General features: G+C 45.5%; 1 protein-coding gene and 1 long non-coding RNA gene across 3 annotated transcripts in view; one reads left to right on the top strand and one right to left on the bottom strand.

The window, feature by feature from the left end:
* Positions 1–15,646, bottom strand: part of PPM1H (protein phosphatase, Mg2+/Mn2+ dependent 1H) — a 250,417-nt gene that overhangs the window by 22,720 nt on the left and 212,051 nt on the right. The window contains exons 7-8 of one of the 2 annotated variants that reach the window (XM_024736897.1): positions 15,230–15,293; positions 11,677–11,784 (exon numbers count right to left, since the gene is read on the bottom strand). In XM_024736897.1, the coding sequence (XP_024592665.1) occupies positions 11,677–11,784; positions 15,230–15,293 (172 nt within the window). The remainder of the gene's footprint in view (positions 1–11,676; positions 11,785–15,229; positions 15,294–15,646) is intronic. The other variant, XM_024736898.1, reaches the window with a different exon arrangement.
* Positions 151–4,957, top strand: LOC112394225 (uncharacterized). Its single transcript, XR_003002108.1, has 2 exons — positions 151–1,539; positions 4,695–4,957. It is a non-coding gene; the product is annotated as an uncharacterized LOC112394225 (long non-coding RNA).

Below are 15,646 nucleotides of genomic sequence, written 5' to 3'. Positions count from 1 at the left end.
CCACCCCAAACAGAGCACAGAGCCTAGCTCTTGGAAACCACGCAATAAACCACCAAGGGAAGCATTTCCCTTGCTGGACATGTACCCTTGTCCTGCTTACAGCGAACACCCTGAGAGCTGGTCACCGTCTCTTCCCCCCAAACTCAACCTCTGGAGGCCAGAGGTCCCATTTTGCACTTCTTTCACATTTTAAAATCTCTTGACAACCTGCCAGGAATATGAAATGAGGAAGTACTGATTTACCAGATGGGGAGCATCAAGGAGGGAGGACTTTGGGCACCACGTGGCTTACACGGAGAGGGAACTGCAGGGGCCAACGCCTGGGGGTGAGAGAGAAGGCTGGTGTGCTAGGGTGGCTTTGTGTAGTTTGGCTTGGCTACAGTACTGGATTTCCACTGGGGAGTGGTAAGGGATGAGGCTTCTCAAATCTTCAGCGTCTCCCTTTGTGAAATGAAAGATCAGGATGATGTGGCCACTGGGGATGCTTATGGCTCTACCATTCCCCGACTCTTTCATCACAGGATGAGTTCGACCTGGATGGGATTGACCACATGACCTCAGAGCGTCTGACTGCAAATGAATCAAGGGACATTGAAATATGACAGATATGTTGGCTGTTCCTCCTACCCCAAAAGAAGCTGGTTGTTGTGGCTGTGGGTATAATTTTCTATGTGAAATGCACCACAGATATTCTTGAGGCTTGGTGTTTTTCTTTTTCTTTTTGGAGTCTACAGACAAAATAAACATTTGCCTTTTGAGGGTGGATACCATCTAATAACTGAAAAAGCTGCTAAACCAGCTAAGATATTAGGTGGTATAGAGAGTCTAAAGTTGTACCCAGTGGCTGGCCGCGATAGCGTAAGGCTTTCATTTTCTCCACGTGAGGCCAGAACTTTACAACTTTGGGAGGTAAGCTATAGAGGAAGGAATTTCCTTTACAGATGGGGGCACTCCTATCATCTACTCCTTTCTCTGGGATTCCAATGGCTTGTTCACCACAGAATCCAAGCCTCACTGACTGGATCGGTGAACAAATGGACTTGAGTCCAGCTTGTCAGTCATGTGAGGATTACGTTTGTGTCCATTAAAATGCCCGTCTGCAGAGATCAGGGTCAGAGGAAATCCCAGCCTGTGAGTGAGAGTACGTGGGTGCCGTGTAGACAGACTGAGTCATGTCAAATCCATTTAGGAGGTGGGGGAGGCAGATACAGAGTGACCGTCCATCCCTGTTTGCCTGAGATAGTTTGGGTTTATGCTGCTTTCCCAGTATAATTATTAATAGTGTCCCCACTGACTCTCAAAAATGTCCCGGTTGAGAGGGTAGGTTATCTGGTCTCCCGGCGTGTAAATGATTAAATGACTACTGTTCCTTATTCTTGTAGATGCTACTTTTGGCCATTGGGACTAAACATAATAACGACACTGTGTTACTACTTCACAGGACTCGTTTCACAATGGCAGGATTTTAGGGATCTCCAGGGAGCAGGAGAGCAGGTTACTGTGTATCTTGCCTTAGAAGAGGAGACCAAATCAGCCCTGGTAAGCTATGGGATACCTGTCCCGTGGCAAAGTTGACCCCACTGCTTGCAAGCAGGCCAGGTCTCGGCAGACCTACGATCAAGCAGACAGTGAGGTGTGCAGTAGCCCTAACCTACCAGCCTAGAACGGAGCCACAGGCATGGTGAGAATGAATCATGCAATCTAGGACTAGAGCATGGATGACTTTAGGATTATTAAACTAAAGTTCCTGAAACACAGCGAAGAACAGCTTATGACAGTGTTATTCAAAGAGTGGTCTTTGGATCACCTGCTGCAGAAGTGTCTAAAAATGTGAAAATTGTTAGGACCCCACCCTACACCTAGTGATTCAGATTTTCAGGAAGTGGATTCCAGGGGTTTGCATTCTTAAACTCCTCAAACTATTCTTACATGAGGTAATACAATAAATTAATGCAAAAAAAAGAGAAAGATACTCACTAGAAACATTCAAGTGAAATTATTACTGTTCAGGAGAGGATCAGAGGGGAATAATCTCCAATGAGAAGGAATGTTTGACACAATATACATGTTGGCTTCCCTTGTGTGACCACAAATTTCAAAAGCTAGACTTTTTGGTGTGTGTACAAGTAAATTTCAAATTGTGGTTTTATTCAAATAGCTGGTTAGCAAATCTCAAGACAGCTCCTAATGGGAACCATCCATATGGATGACACACAGGTACATCACGAGTGATTTTTTACAGCTAGAGTGGAGAATTAGAGATGGAGATGGACAGGCTAGGGCGTGAAGTCTCTCCTGTATGTATAAGGTCAGATGGTACCAGAATCAAAGAAAGCAGTTCTATACACTCTTAACATGTGATTGTTTTTCCCCCAGACATTTTCAAAGTGGTGGTGGTGATGGGAGGGGAGCATATACCCCCAAGGGGGCATCAACCCAATGAGAAGCAGATGTATGAGATGCTGCGGACATGTGGGACTAGAGAAGAGAGTCAGAAAACTGCCCATAAAACTGAACTCAGAGAACATAGAGGAAAGTGGTGGTTTTCGGGGGGGCGGGGAGAGAAATGGAGAGATGATGGTCAAACGGCACAAACTTCCAGTTATAAGATGAATAAGTTCTGGGAATCCAAAGTACAGCATGGTGATTATAGTTAAATATAATGTGTATGTACTGTATTACATACACACACACACACACATATATACACACTATATATAATGTATATACATAATCTGTATGTCATACCGTGTTACATACCTGCAAGTGATACAGAAAAGGAATGGTAATTAGTGATGCGATAGGGGGGTTAGCTAACACTACCGTGATAATCATTTTGCAATACAGCTGATCCTCGAACAACTAGGGGGTTAGGGGCGCTGACCCTCTGCGCCGCTGAAACTCTGCATGTAACTTATATAGTCAGCCCTCCGTATGTGTGGTCCTCTACATCTGCGGTTCAACCAAACTCACTGTGTAGTACTGTAGTATCGGGTTGGCCAAAAAATTCATTTGGGTTTTTCCATAACATATAGAAAAAAAATCCATATATAAGTGGACCGTGCCGTTCAAACTCATGGTGCTCAAGGGTCAACTGTATGTAAGTATACACATCCAAACACTGTACATCTTAAATTTATACAATCTCATATGTCAATTATATCTCAATTAAGACTGGTTAAAAAAAAAGAGTGCCAAATACAACTTCTGTAAATTATCAAAGTATCTTTAGACAGAACTCATCATTTTCCCTTTGTGCAGGGGGATCCAGGGTTTGTAAGGCCTGAAGTTTATGCAATTTGGGGAGTGTTTTTTTCCCCAGCTTTACTGAGAAACAATTGACATACATCACTGTATAAATTTCAGGCATACAGCATGACGGTTTGATTTATATATTGTGAAATGATTACCACGGTAGGTTCAGCTGACATCCACCTTCTCATATAGATGCAATAAAAAGAGAAAACAGAAGAATAAAAGGAAAATGTTGTTTTCTTTGTGATAAGAACTCTTAGGATTTACTCTCTTAACTACTTTCCCATATATTGTACAGCAGTACAATATATGGGAAACTATAGTTATCATGCTGTACATTACATCCCTAGTAGTTATTTATCTTATAACTGGGAGTCTTACCTTTTGAGCACCTTCCTCTAATTCCCCTTTGTCCCCACCTCTGGTAGCTGCAAGTCTGATCTCTTTGCGTTTTGGTTTTTTGTTGTTGTTTCTTGGGGGTTTTGTTTTTGGTTCCACATATAAGTGAGATGATACAGTATTTTTCTGGGGAGCTCTCTTTAAGAAAAAGAACACAGAAATAACTATGAATACAAACTTAGATACTAATGTGAATGCTTATTAGGAATGAGAAGAGAAATTGCAACAGATTACTGGAACCATGGAAAGTGAGGTCCCTTTCTTTTGAGAAATGATTGCAAGGAAATGATTCCTGATTGTAACCTTGCCTCTCCTCACCACATAGAACTGTCTACATTTCCCAGTAACAACCAGAACTCCTTGAAGGTTGGTCTGAGTGAAGGACCCTGATACTTAACATTTAATTAACCAGCATCACTGTAAATCTGCCTCTACACTGCAAACTAGGTTTCCTTTCTTAATTAACTAGGTAAATAACGAATGCATCAACTTATATTAGTTTGCACTGGAAAGATACAGGATGATTACTCTAATCCTCAAGATTTCACAGCAGGGAGGACACTTCTACAGGAAGGCGATGGTAGAAGGTCTCCAAAATGACCACCATCACTTCCTTCCCTCCCTGTACAAGCACGCTGCTCCTCTCATCAAGGGTGGATTCTAGTTCTCCTCTCCTCAAATATGGACCCACCTTAGTGATTTCTTTAATCACCAGCATGTGGAAGAGGTGATGTTCTGGGACTCCTGAGGCTAGGTCTTAAAAAGCTTTGTAGCGCTTCCCTGGTGGCGCAGTGGTTGAGAGTCCGCCTGCCGATGCAGGGGACACGGGTTCGTGCCCCGGTCCGGGAAGATCCCACATGCCGCGGAGCGGCTGGGCCCGTGAACCATGGCCGCTGGGCCTGCGCGTCCGGAGCCTGTGCTCCGCAACGGGAGAGGCCACAACAGTGAGAGGCCCGTGTACCGAAAAAAAACAAAAAAAAAAGCTTTGTAGCTTCTGCCTCAGTCTCTCAAACCACTCCTCTTGGGATGTTTCCTCTCAGAATCCAGCTGCAGTAATGCCATGAGAAGCCAAAACCACATGGAGAGGCTGTGTGTAGCTGCCTCGACCCAACACTCAGCTGACAGCCCACATCAACTGCCAACCATGTGAGCAAGCCGTTTCGGACTTGCAGCCCATCTAGCCTTCAGATGACTTCAGCCCCAACTGATAGCCAACTGTGACCACGTGAGAAGCACCCAGCTCAGCCCATTCAACCCACAGAAGTATGAAAGATAATAATAAATTCTCCTGTTAATCCTCTAAGTCGTTTTGTAGTCAACAGAGGCACAAAGGCATTGTATTGTGATGGGCCCCTCTCCCTATAGGATTGGTGAGAAGGGACATGGGACAGCGAGCCCGCTGGAGTTTTCTCCTTGGTCCCTACTTGTCCATAAGCAGCACCTGTCCCTCTGTTCCTGTCCTCCGGCAGGTAAATACCAGGAAAACCTCCCTTGGCGGGGTGGGGAGATGAGAGCCGGTCCAGGAGGCAAGTTTAATTTGAGGGCTGGAGGTGAGGAATAAAACGTCCATTTTGGTTTTAGATCCAAACCACGGTTTCCAGTCTAACTTTATCCTCGCTATAAAGTTATTTTCATCCCAGACTCCTGTGTCTGTTTTTTAAATTGGTTCAGAAAACTCGGAGGGAAAAAGGATAAAATTATTTTTCCTCTTCAGACCCCAACAAGCAACCTTCTTCCTTTCTCACAGGCTAGAAAGCAAAGTTTAATTTTTTAAAAATTTCACCCTGCTTCATCCTCTAAAAATCAAGTGTGCCCTCAGTTCTTGTTACGTGGTTTTGTGAAATGCCTCTCCCGTGTGCCTCCTTTTGGCTTTCCTGGTCCCTGCCCCAGCTCAGAGCCTCACTGCCACATGGTTTCACTTCTACGGTGGCCTCCCGGTCTGCACCTCCCTACCTCTGCACCCCCCCATCCACGTGCTGTTACAAGCTAAGACTTCCACCGCCACATTCACTTATCATGCTGATCCCCTTGCTGAAGACCTGATCTGCCGCCTCGGGTCCAGTTCTAGGCCCTCCATGATAATTCGCTTGATTATAGCTAATAGCCCTTCAAGCTAATCTTCCAAACATTCTGTAAGGCATCACTCATTACTGCTTCCTTCTTTTATCTTGTCCTCCCTCTCCAGGTTAGATGGTGCTCGCTCTCTCCCTTCTCTGAATTCCGCTAGTCCCTTAGGAAGCAGGACTCACAGGGTTTATGGCTGATTATTCTTTGGCCTTCCAAGTGCCCAAAATTCTGATTGCTTGAGGACATGTTCCCCAGTGTGCTCCTCGATAAACACTATTGGACTCATGTTTACTCTCTGTGTAAACAGCCAGTGAGATTTTGTGGTCTTGATGGAATAAACGATCTAATGTTTATTACGCCAGATATTGTTTTAAGTACTTTTTATATGTCATTTAACTTGTTCCTTGCGTTCCTGGGTATAACAACCCTATTGTCCTCTTTCTACTGAGGAGGACACTGAGATTTAGGTAAAGTAACTTTCTTATAATCACCCAGCTAGTAAGTAAAGAGATAGAGCTTGAGCCCATGACTGATTACCAGGTCTGAGTTTCTAACCACAATATCACACTGCCTCCTAAGGTATTTTTGAGGGGTCTAGGGAATTTTTTAATTCCTCCTCTACCACCCAAAGATAATTACTGTAACATTCGAGAAAATTTCCTTCTCAAGACCTACATTTTTATATATGTGTATACATATGCACACAACTTCTTTACCTACTTACGATCAACTTTTTGTACATACAATCCTATTTTGTTTCACTTAATGTAGCCCAGCCGTCTCCCCGTATCACTGTGCACCAGTATCGTTTTTTTATGAATTGGCCAGACTGCAGAAAGTACACAATACAATCAAACATGCTTGTTCCCAAAACAGGATTTTGGCTTGGGGCATGAAAAGCTACTGAGAATCAGAAGACCGTAAATGTTCAGGAGTCAACGTGAGATCTTAAATATTGTTCATGTTTTCATGGGAGACAACAGGGGAGTCTCAAACAAAATAGCCACTCTTCTCTTCACCTGAAAGTGAATACTGGGAATCCCCTGTAAGGGCAAAGGCTTCCAGAAGCCAGTGCATAAGGAAGATTAATGTTTACTGACCATCTCTGACCATGTACCAGACCCTGTGCCATGCAATCCCATAGACGTTCTCATTTGTTTTTCCCAGCACCTTGTCAATCTAGGCATTTCCACCCCACCTGCAGGAAGGGGAAAGCAGGCTGAAAGAACTTGTAGAGGTCACAGGTAATGCCGGTGCTAGGGAGGGAGTTCAGATGCCTAAGGTCTTCCTTCTTTTAGAGAAGCCTGTTTCAGATGAAAGAAAAAAATGAAATCTAGATGAAGAGAACCAAGAATGACCTAAATGAGTGAGCTGGAGTCACAGAAAACAGCTGACAGGAATCCTGAACACTAAGGAGAGGAAAAATGAAGCCAAGAGAAAATCAGGCTCCCTTGTGGTTCAGTGTGGCGGGGGCGGGAGGTGGGGGGCTGCTGAGCTGATGGGCTTGGCTTTGCAACCCGGCCCCCAGATAGCAAAAGACCTCATTCTTCCAAGAGCCCGAAAGGGGCCTAAAGTCAAGCACAGTCCTGGAGTAGAGGCCAGAAAGCGAGAAAGACATTAAGAGGAATCCTAGCTCTAGGGAGGGCCTGTCACAGGCCAGAAATGGGTGCAGAGTAGAGAACATCTGTAAGTTTAGGCTGCAGGCCTGGGCTGCGCTGTCTGAGGAATAGGTCAGGAGGTGTGTGCTGGACGGGGGTGGAGAACTGCTGGAAAAGAAGGTGCAGAGTGACTCTGAATTCACAAATCCTCTCCTTCTCCACTTGAACTCTAGGGTGATACACAAAGGTTGAACAGTGATGAGCTTCATTGAGCGAGAGGATGGGAGACCTGATGGGGGTGTTTCCTTTATGGAGGAGAGGCCCCAGTTACATGGGGGAATGATGCCGTGGACCAGGGGAGGGTCAAAACGCTTCCTACGCTCGGCAGACAGACCCGCGCTGGGTTGATGGGGCCCTCCTGTGGAATTCAGTTCTCGGCCAGAGATTCCCTACCTTCGACCTGGGGAGATATGTGGGAGGCTCAGCAAACCTGGCGGCCGCTCTTTGGGTTTGGCAAACTCGAGATTTTTCCAGTGCCTTGTGTTCAGCGAAACCAAAAATGTGTTTGGCTAGGAACGCTTCTCTAATTTTTAAACCCCTGTGCATTTTTTACGTAAATTTGATCCACATGGTTTTGATTTAGTTTTATTTAACTCATCAAGTCAAATTAGGAGCTACAATGATGAATGGGAACAATGCTGATTTCCAAGAAGATTTTTGAGCCTTTTTTCTTAGAACTAAATCACATTCCACCCCCCCACACACACATACCCCACTTCCTTGCGACTGTTAAAACTACCAGCCTGAGCTGAGTTTGAAATTTAGAACCCAAATGTGAAATAAAGATCCATGCTTGGCAAAGATGAAGCGTAGCAGGGGAATGTTCTTAGGAAGTCATGGTTAGAAAGCCAGGGTAGGCTTGGGGTGCAGGTGGGGGAGTAAAGGCAGCAAGGGAGCCAGTTATTCCTTATTAGACGGTTTAAATAAATTTACCCGGCTTTGTGGGCTCCCAACAGAAGCCCCCTAGCTGTTTCTCCAGGGTCTGACTTTATCACTGCCACCCAGGGAAAAGGAGATTCTGCCCCAAGACCGGGGATGTGGGGTTCCCCTGTACCCATCTTTTCTTCTGCACTCCTGCATCGGAGCTGATTCAAGCTGCTCCCCCCTCCTCCCTCGGACCTTCCTCCCCCTTTCCTAGCTCTGGGTAAGGCCTCTCCATCTGGAAGCATTTAAAATGTACAACAATTTTAATCTCGTGCAAAAGACTCTTGAGATTTACACTACGTACCCATTAAGCTAATTATAGGTGCACACCCTCATTTTGCACAATTCTGTCTGGCCTAGGGTGGCACACACAGAAGGCCAGTCCTGTCTTTCCCAATTACTTTTTCTACCACACCATCATTTTCCACAACTGCAGTCTGAGGCCGGCCGTATTTCTCTGAGGAACTCTGGCCACTAAGGTCCCAAGACAGAGGTACTCTCTTCAGAGCCCCTTGAAACAGTACTCAGTGGGTCCCTTCAACACTATCCAAAAAGATTTCCTTGAACTCAGCTTCCCTCTCCTACAGAGCCTGATCAAATTGGACAAACTTGAGTACAAGGATCATCTTGTTAGTTAATAACTGTACAACCATGGGGGAGTTAATTTACTTCCTTGGATCTCAATTTCCTGGTCTGTAAAATGGGTATAAAAACCATACACACCTCACAGAATTGTTGTGAGGATTAAATGAGATGCTGCACGTAAAAAAAAAAAAAAAAAAAAAAGTATATCGTCCGGCCCAGACTTCCAGACAGGTGACATGAAGTTTCTGATCAACCAACTGGGATTTTTCATCAGTCCTCAGGGACTCTCCCATGCTGGCCCAAGTTTTAAGCCTACAGTCTCTTCTTGGGATCCACAGCAGCACAGTGATTGGAAGATCTATAACCTAACTGCATAGAGATCATTCTTCTGAAAACCAAACCAAACTTCTCACTTTATATAGAAAATGTGTGTGTGTGTGTGTGTGTGTGTGTGTGTGTGTGTGTGTGTATGGGGGTGGGGAGGGTGAGAAGGTTTTCACTCTCCTTTAAGGAGCAAAATGGTTATTAGTGTTTCCTGAGAAGCCCTCACCCCCATATAGTCACACTTCACCTGTGTTTTTTGGAAAGGTGACAGTACCGTTTATTATGCCTGATAAATGCCTCCCTCCCAAGGGGGAAAATACAGACGTCCATGAGTCTAGTATTGGCTTGGCCAAAAAGTTTGTTCGGGTTTTCCATACGATGTTACGGAAAAATCTGAACGGACTTTTTGGCCAACCCAATAGTTATTGGTTTTCTCTGGCCAGGAGGAGTTTCAGCAGTAATTCAGGGATCCTTCTGTTGGCCAGAATAGAGGGAGCAGGGATCCACCAACTTCCAGGGACCCTTGGACATTTTATATCATAAGGGTTCTTACCATGCAGCATTGCTATGAAGGCGAAAAGAGAGACATCTGCAGATGGTAATTATTATTTCCACCAAGCTGACCTCACTTGACATCCTGGGTGATATCAGGAAATGTGCGTATCTTCCACGCCTGCTATTTACTAGAGATTTCCCTCTCTTAACCTCTTAACCTCCTGTGGCTAGATCTATTTTAGATGTCAGCCTCGGCAATAAAGGACTCTAAAGGAACTAGCCCTGCTCACAGCCCTGCCAAAGGGGTAGGTCTGGGTGGCTGATGGTACCCATCGCTGGCTCTGGAGTGGACATAGTCTACAGGCTGGGAAGTCACTTGTGACCTCAGAGAAAGGGCGAGTTGAGCCAATGAGATTCCTCTCTGGGAACGTGCAACTGGGGGAGTCAGAACCTGGCTGTCTGGTGGCAGAGACATATGGAGCATGGCTGGTCTCAGGGCTGCCTGGATTCCAGAGCCACCTTCGCTCCCATAAAGCCTGGCTCTTCAAGGGTTCTTCTTGTGGACCCCATAAATATCTCTTCCGACATCATTAAAATAAACACCTCCTTTTTTTGAGTCAGCATGAGTGGGTTTCCGTTTCCTCCAACAAAAAGAGCCTTCGCTACCAACACAGCACCCACCCTTGGGAAGAACATGCAGATGGAACTATGTCTAAACATTCAGGGATTTCCAGTGTGAGGTACAGCTTCAACAGTTAATTACACGGTATGCAAATACCGCTGGTTCCTCACTCACCCCTCCCTGGCTCTCCTCTACTGTACAAATTGCAAACATTTCTCTCACTCTCCCAACCTCCTTTGCAGCTAGGGGCGGTCATGTGACACAGTTTTGGCCAATGAGATGCAAGTGAATGTCTACTGGGACAGATAGGCTGTCCCCTCCTTCCTGCCTCGCATGAAAATGTTATGCTCGGGGCTTCTGTCACCATCTTGCAACTATGAAGGAAAAAAAGATGCAGAGGTGTCACCCCTGGCACATTGGAGGTGCTGCACCAACATGAACAGCCACCAAATTCCAGCCTCTGTGATATGTGAGAAAATATACCCCTAAACTACTATTACTTAGAGTTTTCTATCACTTAGAAGTAGTATCTTTTGTAAATGATATACCTTGAAATAGAACTTGACATTGTTTCCTGTATTATAAGAAAAATGATTTTTTAAACCAAATATATGACAACTTGTTTTTCAGTTAACTTCTCTAGACATCAACTGAATGACATCAGCTTTCTAGGCAATTAAAAATCTAAGAGGGGGGGCTTCCCTGGTGGCGCAGTGGTTGAGAGTCCGCCTGCCGACGCAGGGGACGCGGGTTCGTGTCCCGGTCTGGGAAGATCTCACATGCCGCAGAGCGGCTGGGCCCGTGGCCGTGGCTGCTGAGCCTGCGCGTCCGGAGCCTGTGCTCTGCAACGGGAGAGGCCACAACAGTGAGAGGCCCGTGTACCGCAAAAAAAAAAAAAAAAGCAAGTTCATTCTGGCTGGTGTAGGAAAACAAAGATCAGATTTTTTTTTTTTTTAAGTTAGACCAAATTATAACAAGCCTTGAATGCCAAGTGACGGAGTCTGTGCTTTAGTCTCTGAGCCTCGGGGTGTTGTTGAAGGTTTCTGAACAAACAGGTGTCAGAGTAGTTGTTTAGGAAAACTGGCCTGATGGCAATATGTGGGCTGGATTGAGAAGGCAAGGAATGCCACTAGGGGCTGTGCAGCCATCTGGGTGGGAGGCCATGAGGGAAGAACCAGCACAGTCCAAGTGAGAATGGAGTGGGGAAAAGAAACAGACATGAGAGACACTGCAGAAGTACATGTGACACAAGTTGGCTACTGTCTGGATCTGGGGTGTGAGTCATGGGAAGAATAATGTAGAAAACATGTTCCTGTACCAAAGAGAAACAAAAACCTCATGCGGTACCTCTGGAGCTGAAGACAGGAATGGTTTTATGTAGATGTTGGAGTCATGCACCTTCAGGTCATGGTCCCCAAGTCCCCTGGTCACTCCAATAGTCGCCATTACTCGGGCCTAGGAGTATAAGCAGAGGGTCATCAGAAACACACACACACAGAGAAAGTATTCTCACCACAGTATGGCTGCCACGGGCTAAGAGAGAAGCAGTCGTTTTCCGGTTCTTCCTGCCCCTCTCCATGCCCCTGGCTGCTAACTTCTGTGGGTACTTGTTTCCAAGGAAGGGCCCACCAAGGTCACTTGCATAGTGGCTTTTCTAGCAATTATCTTAATTTTAATGGACTGCTGCTGTCTCATTTCAGATTTCTTTTGCAGAGACCGGAGGGAAGGGTGTCCAATAAACTAAATACAATACATCTGTGATGTCTACAGCTACTGAAATCAATTCAAACCAAATCCAACCATCTGCCCATCCCCCCATCCAGCCATCCACCCACCCATCTGCTATACATCCATCCTTCACGTGTTTACTGAACACCTGCTACGTCTCTGGTTCTGTGATAAAAGATGTAAAACCGTCAGAGGCAGATCCTGCCCACCCAAAGCTCATATACTACACTTTATGGCTGGAGAAAATAAACCATTAGCAACTCTATAACCTGTCCTGCTAACATCTTCACAAATTCCATCTGGGTGGAAAGGAACATGATGTCACTTTGCTGTAAATACACAGACACCTTATACCTGAGACCACACCATCTGTAGCTTTCTCTACATGGTTGTCCAAATGCTTTAAGGAAGCAATACGATTAAACTAATGCCTACACTGTCAGCCTAATGATCTCCTGGGAGGCCACAGATTTGATTTACTCAAACATTTATTGAGCACCTACTATGTGCAGACACCATGCTGTGGGGGACAAATATCTAAGGCCTGGTCTCTCCTACAAAGGAACTCGGTAAGGGAGGCTAAGAGGTACCTATCTAATTAACAACATATGGAATATGGCTGAGTGCTGAAAGACACATGAACAATGGGTTATATGAGTTCAGAGGAGGTAAAAATTCTACTAAGAAGTTTCCCTGGAGCAGGGGGCACTACACTTTTTTGCAGAAGGATATCCAGCATCAAAACAGGTAAACACAGAGGGATGGAGTGAAACTCATTCTGGGTGGACCAAAGCCCACTGCTCTAACACTTGGATCAGCAACACTGTACCTGGTGTAGTGTCATCGTTCAAAGACCTGAACTTGAATCCTCGCTCTAATGTTTGGGTAATAAGAATAACTTATAAATGCTAAGGCATGAATCTAACACTTTACCATATCTTCATCCTACTTTCCCCAAAAAGCTGTGGATTTTGGAGCTGGTTTCACATCAGAAGGTGGGCAGGTTTACAGTCAAGTGGAAATGAAACCGTAACACATATTTCAAAGGCAAGAATCAAAGGGGGTGAAATGCAGACACAGGAATGTGGACCTGGGGACCTCCGGTCTGGCACTGCTCTGCTGGGGGCCTGGCTTAGCTCCCTTCTAGCTGAGACGCGTTCAGCTCTAAATGTGGACATTCTGAGTCCCTTGTAGCCCTTCTCCTCTCCTTCCTGCTGTGGCACCTTCTCTGGTTGGACGTTTTAGTCCAAGGAAATCTGATATTTCTGCTAGTTACTGAATTTGTTTACATGTCCCACACAAGTCCTTTAAAGCATTGGCAGAAACTAAATGAAAAGTAACAGCAGTGAAAGTATTCTGAAACTTCTGGGGAGGCCGTGTGCAGAGAGGAAGGAGAAAACCCCTGTAAAGGATCAAGACAGAACTGATGTGTTGTAAAGCTTTCTGCAGAGATCATGGACTCCTGGGACAGAGGAGGCATGCTACTTTGGTACAGGGCATGCCTGGAGCAGACTGACGCCACAGTGGCTTTTAAATAGGTCAACAGGTACAATGACTGAACTTGTCAGCTATACATATCACAGAACTGTCAAGCCCTAATTAACTGAAATGCTGGAGGAACATGATGTCCGGGTGAATTGAACTGTTTGCTAAACTGGGAAAACCCTTGCTCTTTTCAATCTTTTTGCTGGTTAGCTTTGAAGAACACATCTATCCATTTTCCTGTTGTGCCAAGGAGAGTATACTGAACATAACTGAACAGCTTATTAAATACTCCTGCATTTACTGACGGCCTGCCATGTGTCAAGTACCAGGCTGGACAGGTACTAAGGATACAAAGGCAACAGGATGTGGTCCTGCGCTTACTGGGAGTCACTGGTTAGCAGCAGGGTAATACTGAGAATTTCAGCACCACAAAGAACTGCAGCTGCAGGCGTAGATCACTGGGCTGAGTGATGTGCATTGATGGCGCCCACTCTACAGAAAGATACACGAAACCCTACCAGGAGTAGAGCTCTACCCTGTCATGATTCTCAACCAGGGATGGGGCAAGTTAGTTTGAAAAATGATGTGTTTATTGATCAAATAGCTGTTTCATTTCCCTCCATGAAATGTCTCCTTCCAGTGAAATCACTGCTGGGCTACACTGAGCCCAAAACCTAATCCTGTGTGTTCTCTTTCACACGCACACACGCACACGCCCACACATACACTCAAGTTCTGCCCATGAAGGCCTCCTTCGGCTTTCTTATGAGTCACTTCATCCTGATAAAAGCTATCAAATGCTGAAAGAAATTTCAGTTGAAGATTCTTTTCAATGTGACCACATTTTTCACTTCTAATTGGAACTCTCAGCGCCTAGTTGAAATGTATTCGTGTTTGGAGGAAGAATGCGATGATTCAGAAGGTGTTTGTTCTTCCTGGGAAATGGCTTCAAAGCTTCCTCACCTCTGCTCCAGGACTGGAACCCTCTCTAGTCTCTGCTCAGAGACCACTTTAAGATCAACAGCCTTCCTTAAGCTCGACAATGTTTGATTCTGACTGAGGCCCTGGGAGCTGGTGATGGATGGTCTTTGCTATCTCCGCCTGGCATCTGGTCCATGTGATCCTATAGCTTAATCAGGGTGAAACTTTGGATCCCCTTTCCATGGGGCAAGTGGAAGAGCCACCTTGCAAAGCCTGAGCTTCCGTGGTGGGATGTGAGGGCACTAGAAGGAAGTGGAAGGCCATGGCTCCACATCTGGTGCCACCCCTCGCCAGCTGCGTGACTTCCTGAGCAGTTTTACCCTCGGAGTCCCAGCTCCCTCATCTACCAAATGGATAGAAGGCAGCCAGCTCTGCCTGCCTCGTGGCTTGTTGTCAGATACACAAGGAGATGATGCATGTGAAAGTGGTCGTGTTTAAACACTGTGAAAAGTTATTCAAATGGATTGAGAAGGGGGATGGCATTTTTACAAAATTAACTTTAGTCCCTCATGCTCACCACCCCCGTCCCCCAACCCTGCCACTCCTTGGACCCTCAAGACAGGAGGCCTGAAGGATGATGGAGGTGATATTCTTTCAAGCTGTCAAGGCTATAAAATCATGAGCTGCTGAGTGGAACACACAGATCACCACGGGCTCCGTGGAGACAGAGCCTTGTTCTCTCAGTCCGGGGAGGGCACGTGCCTACCTTCTTGCCTTCTCCATATATAAGGGGAAACTTCAAGTCATCATCCTCAATGGTTTTGTATGCCCTGTAGGGGGATAAACAACATTAAAAAAAAAAAGCTTTGCACTCAATTAGTGACCTGCTGCCCTGACACAGGCCGCCAGGTACTTTATTTTCCCTGAGATTCCATCCGGTCACCACACTGCTGATATCTTTCTGTATAAACAGTCATTCTCCCTACAGATGTGTGTGTGTGTGTGTGTACATATTTTAACAAACCAGAAAATACCAAGTCTTTACAGGCTTGAAGAGAGAGAAAATGAGCTGGCACATTCACAATGAGCGAGCAGGGGTGATAGGTTCCTGTCTTAAGCATTTAGTGTCCGTGCAATAATGAAGCTCCCCAGCAGCGGTGGCAGGAATCTTGTCATTTCTCTG

This window comes from Neophocaena asiaeorientalis, unplaced genomic scaffold (genome assembly GCF_003031525.2).
Source record: "Neophocaena asiaeorientalis asiaeorientalis breed wild unplaced genomic scaffold, Neophocaena_asiaeorientalis_V1.1 scaffold134, whole genome shotgun sequence".
Classification (NCBI taxonomy): Eukaryota; Metazoa; Chordata; class Mammalia; order Artiodactyla; family Phocoenidae; genus Neophocaena; species Neophocaena asiaeorientalis.
The sequence above is the reverse complement of the archived record's forward strand: the minus strand, read 5'-3'. Positions and strand labels throughout refer to the sequence as shown.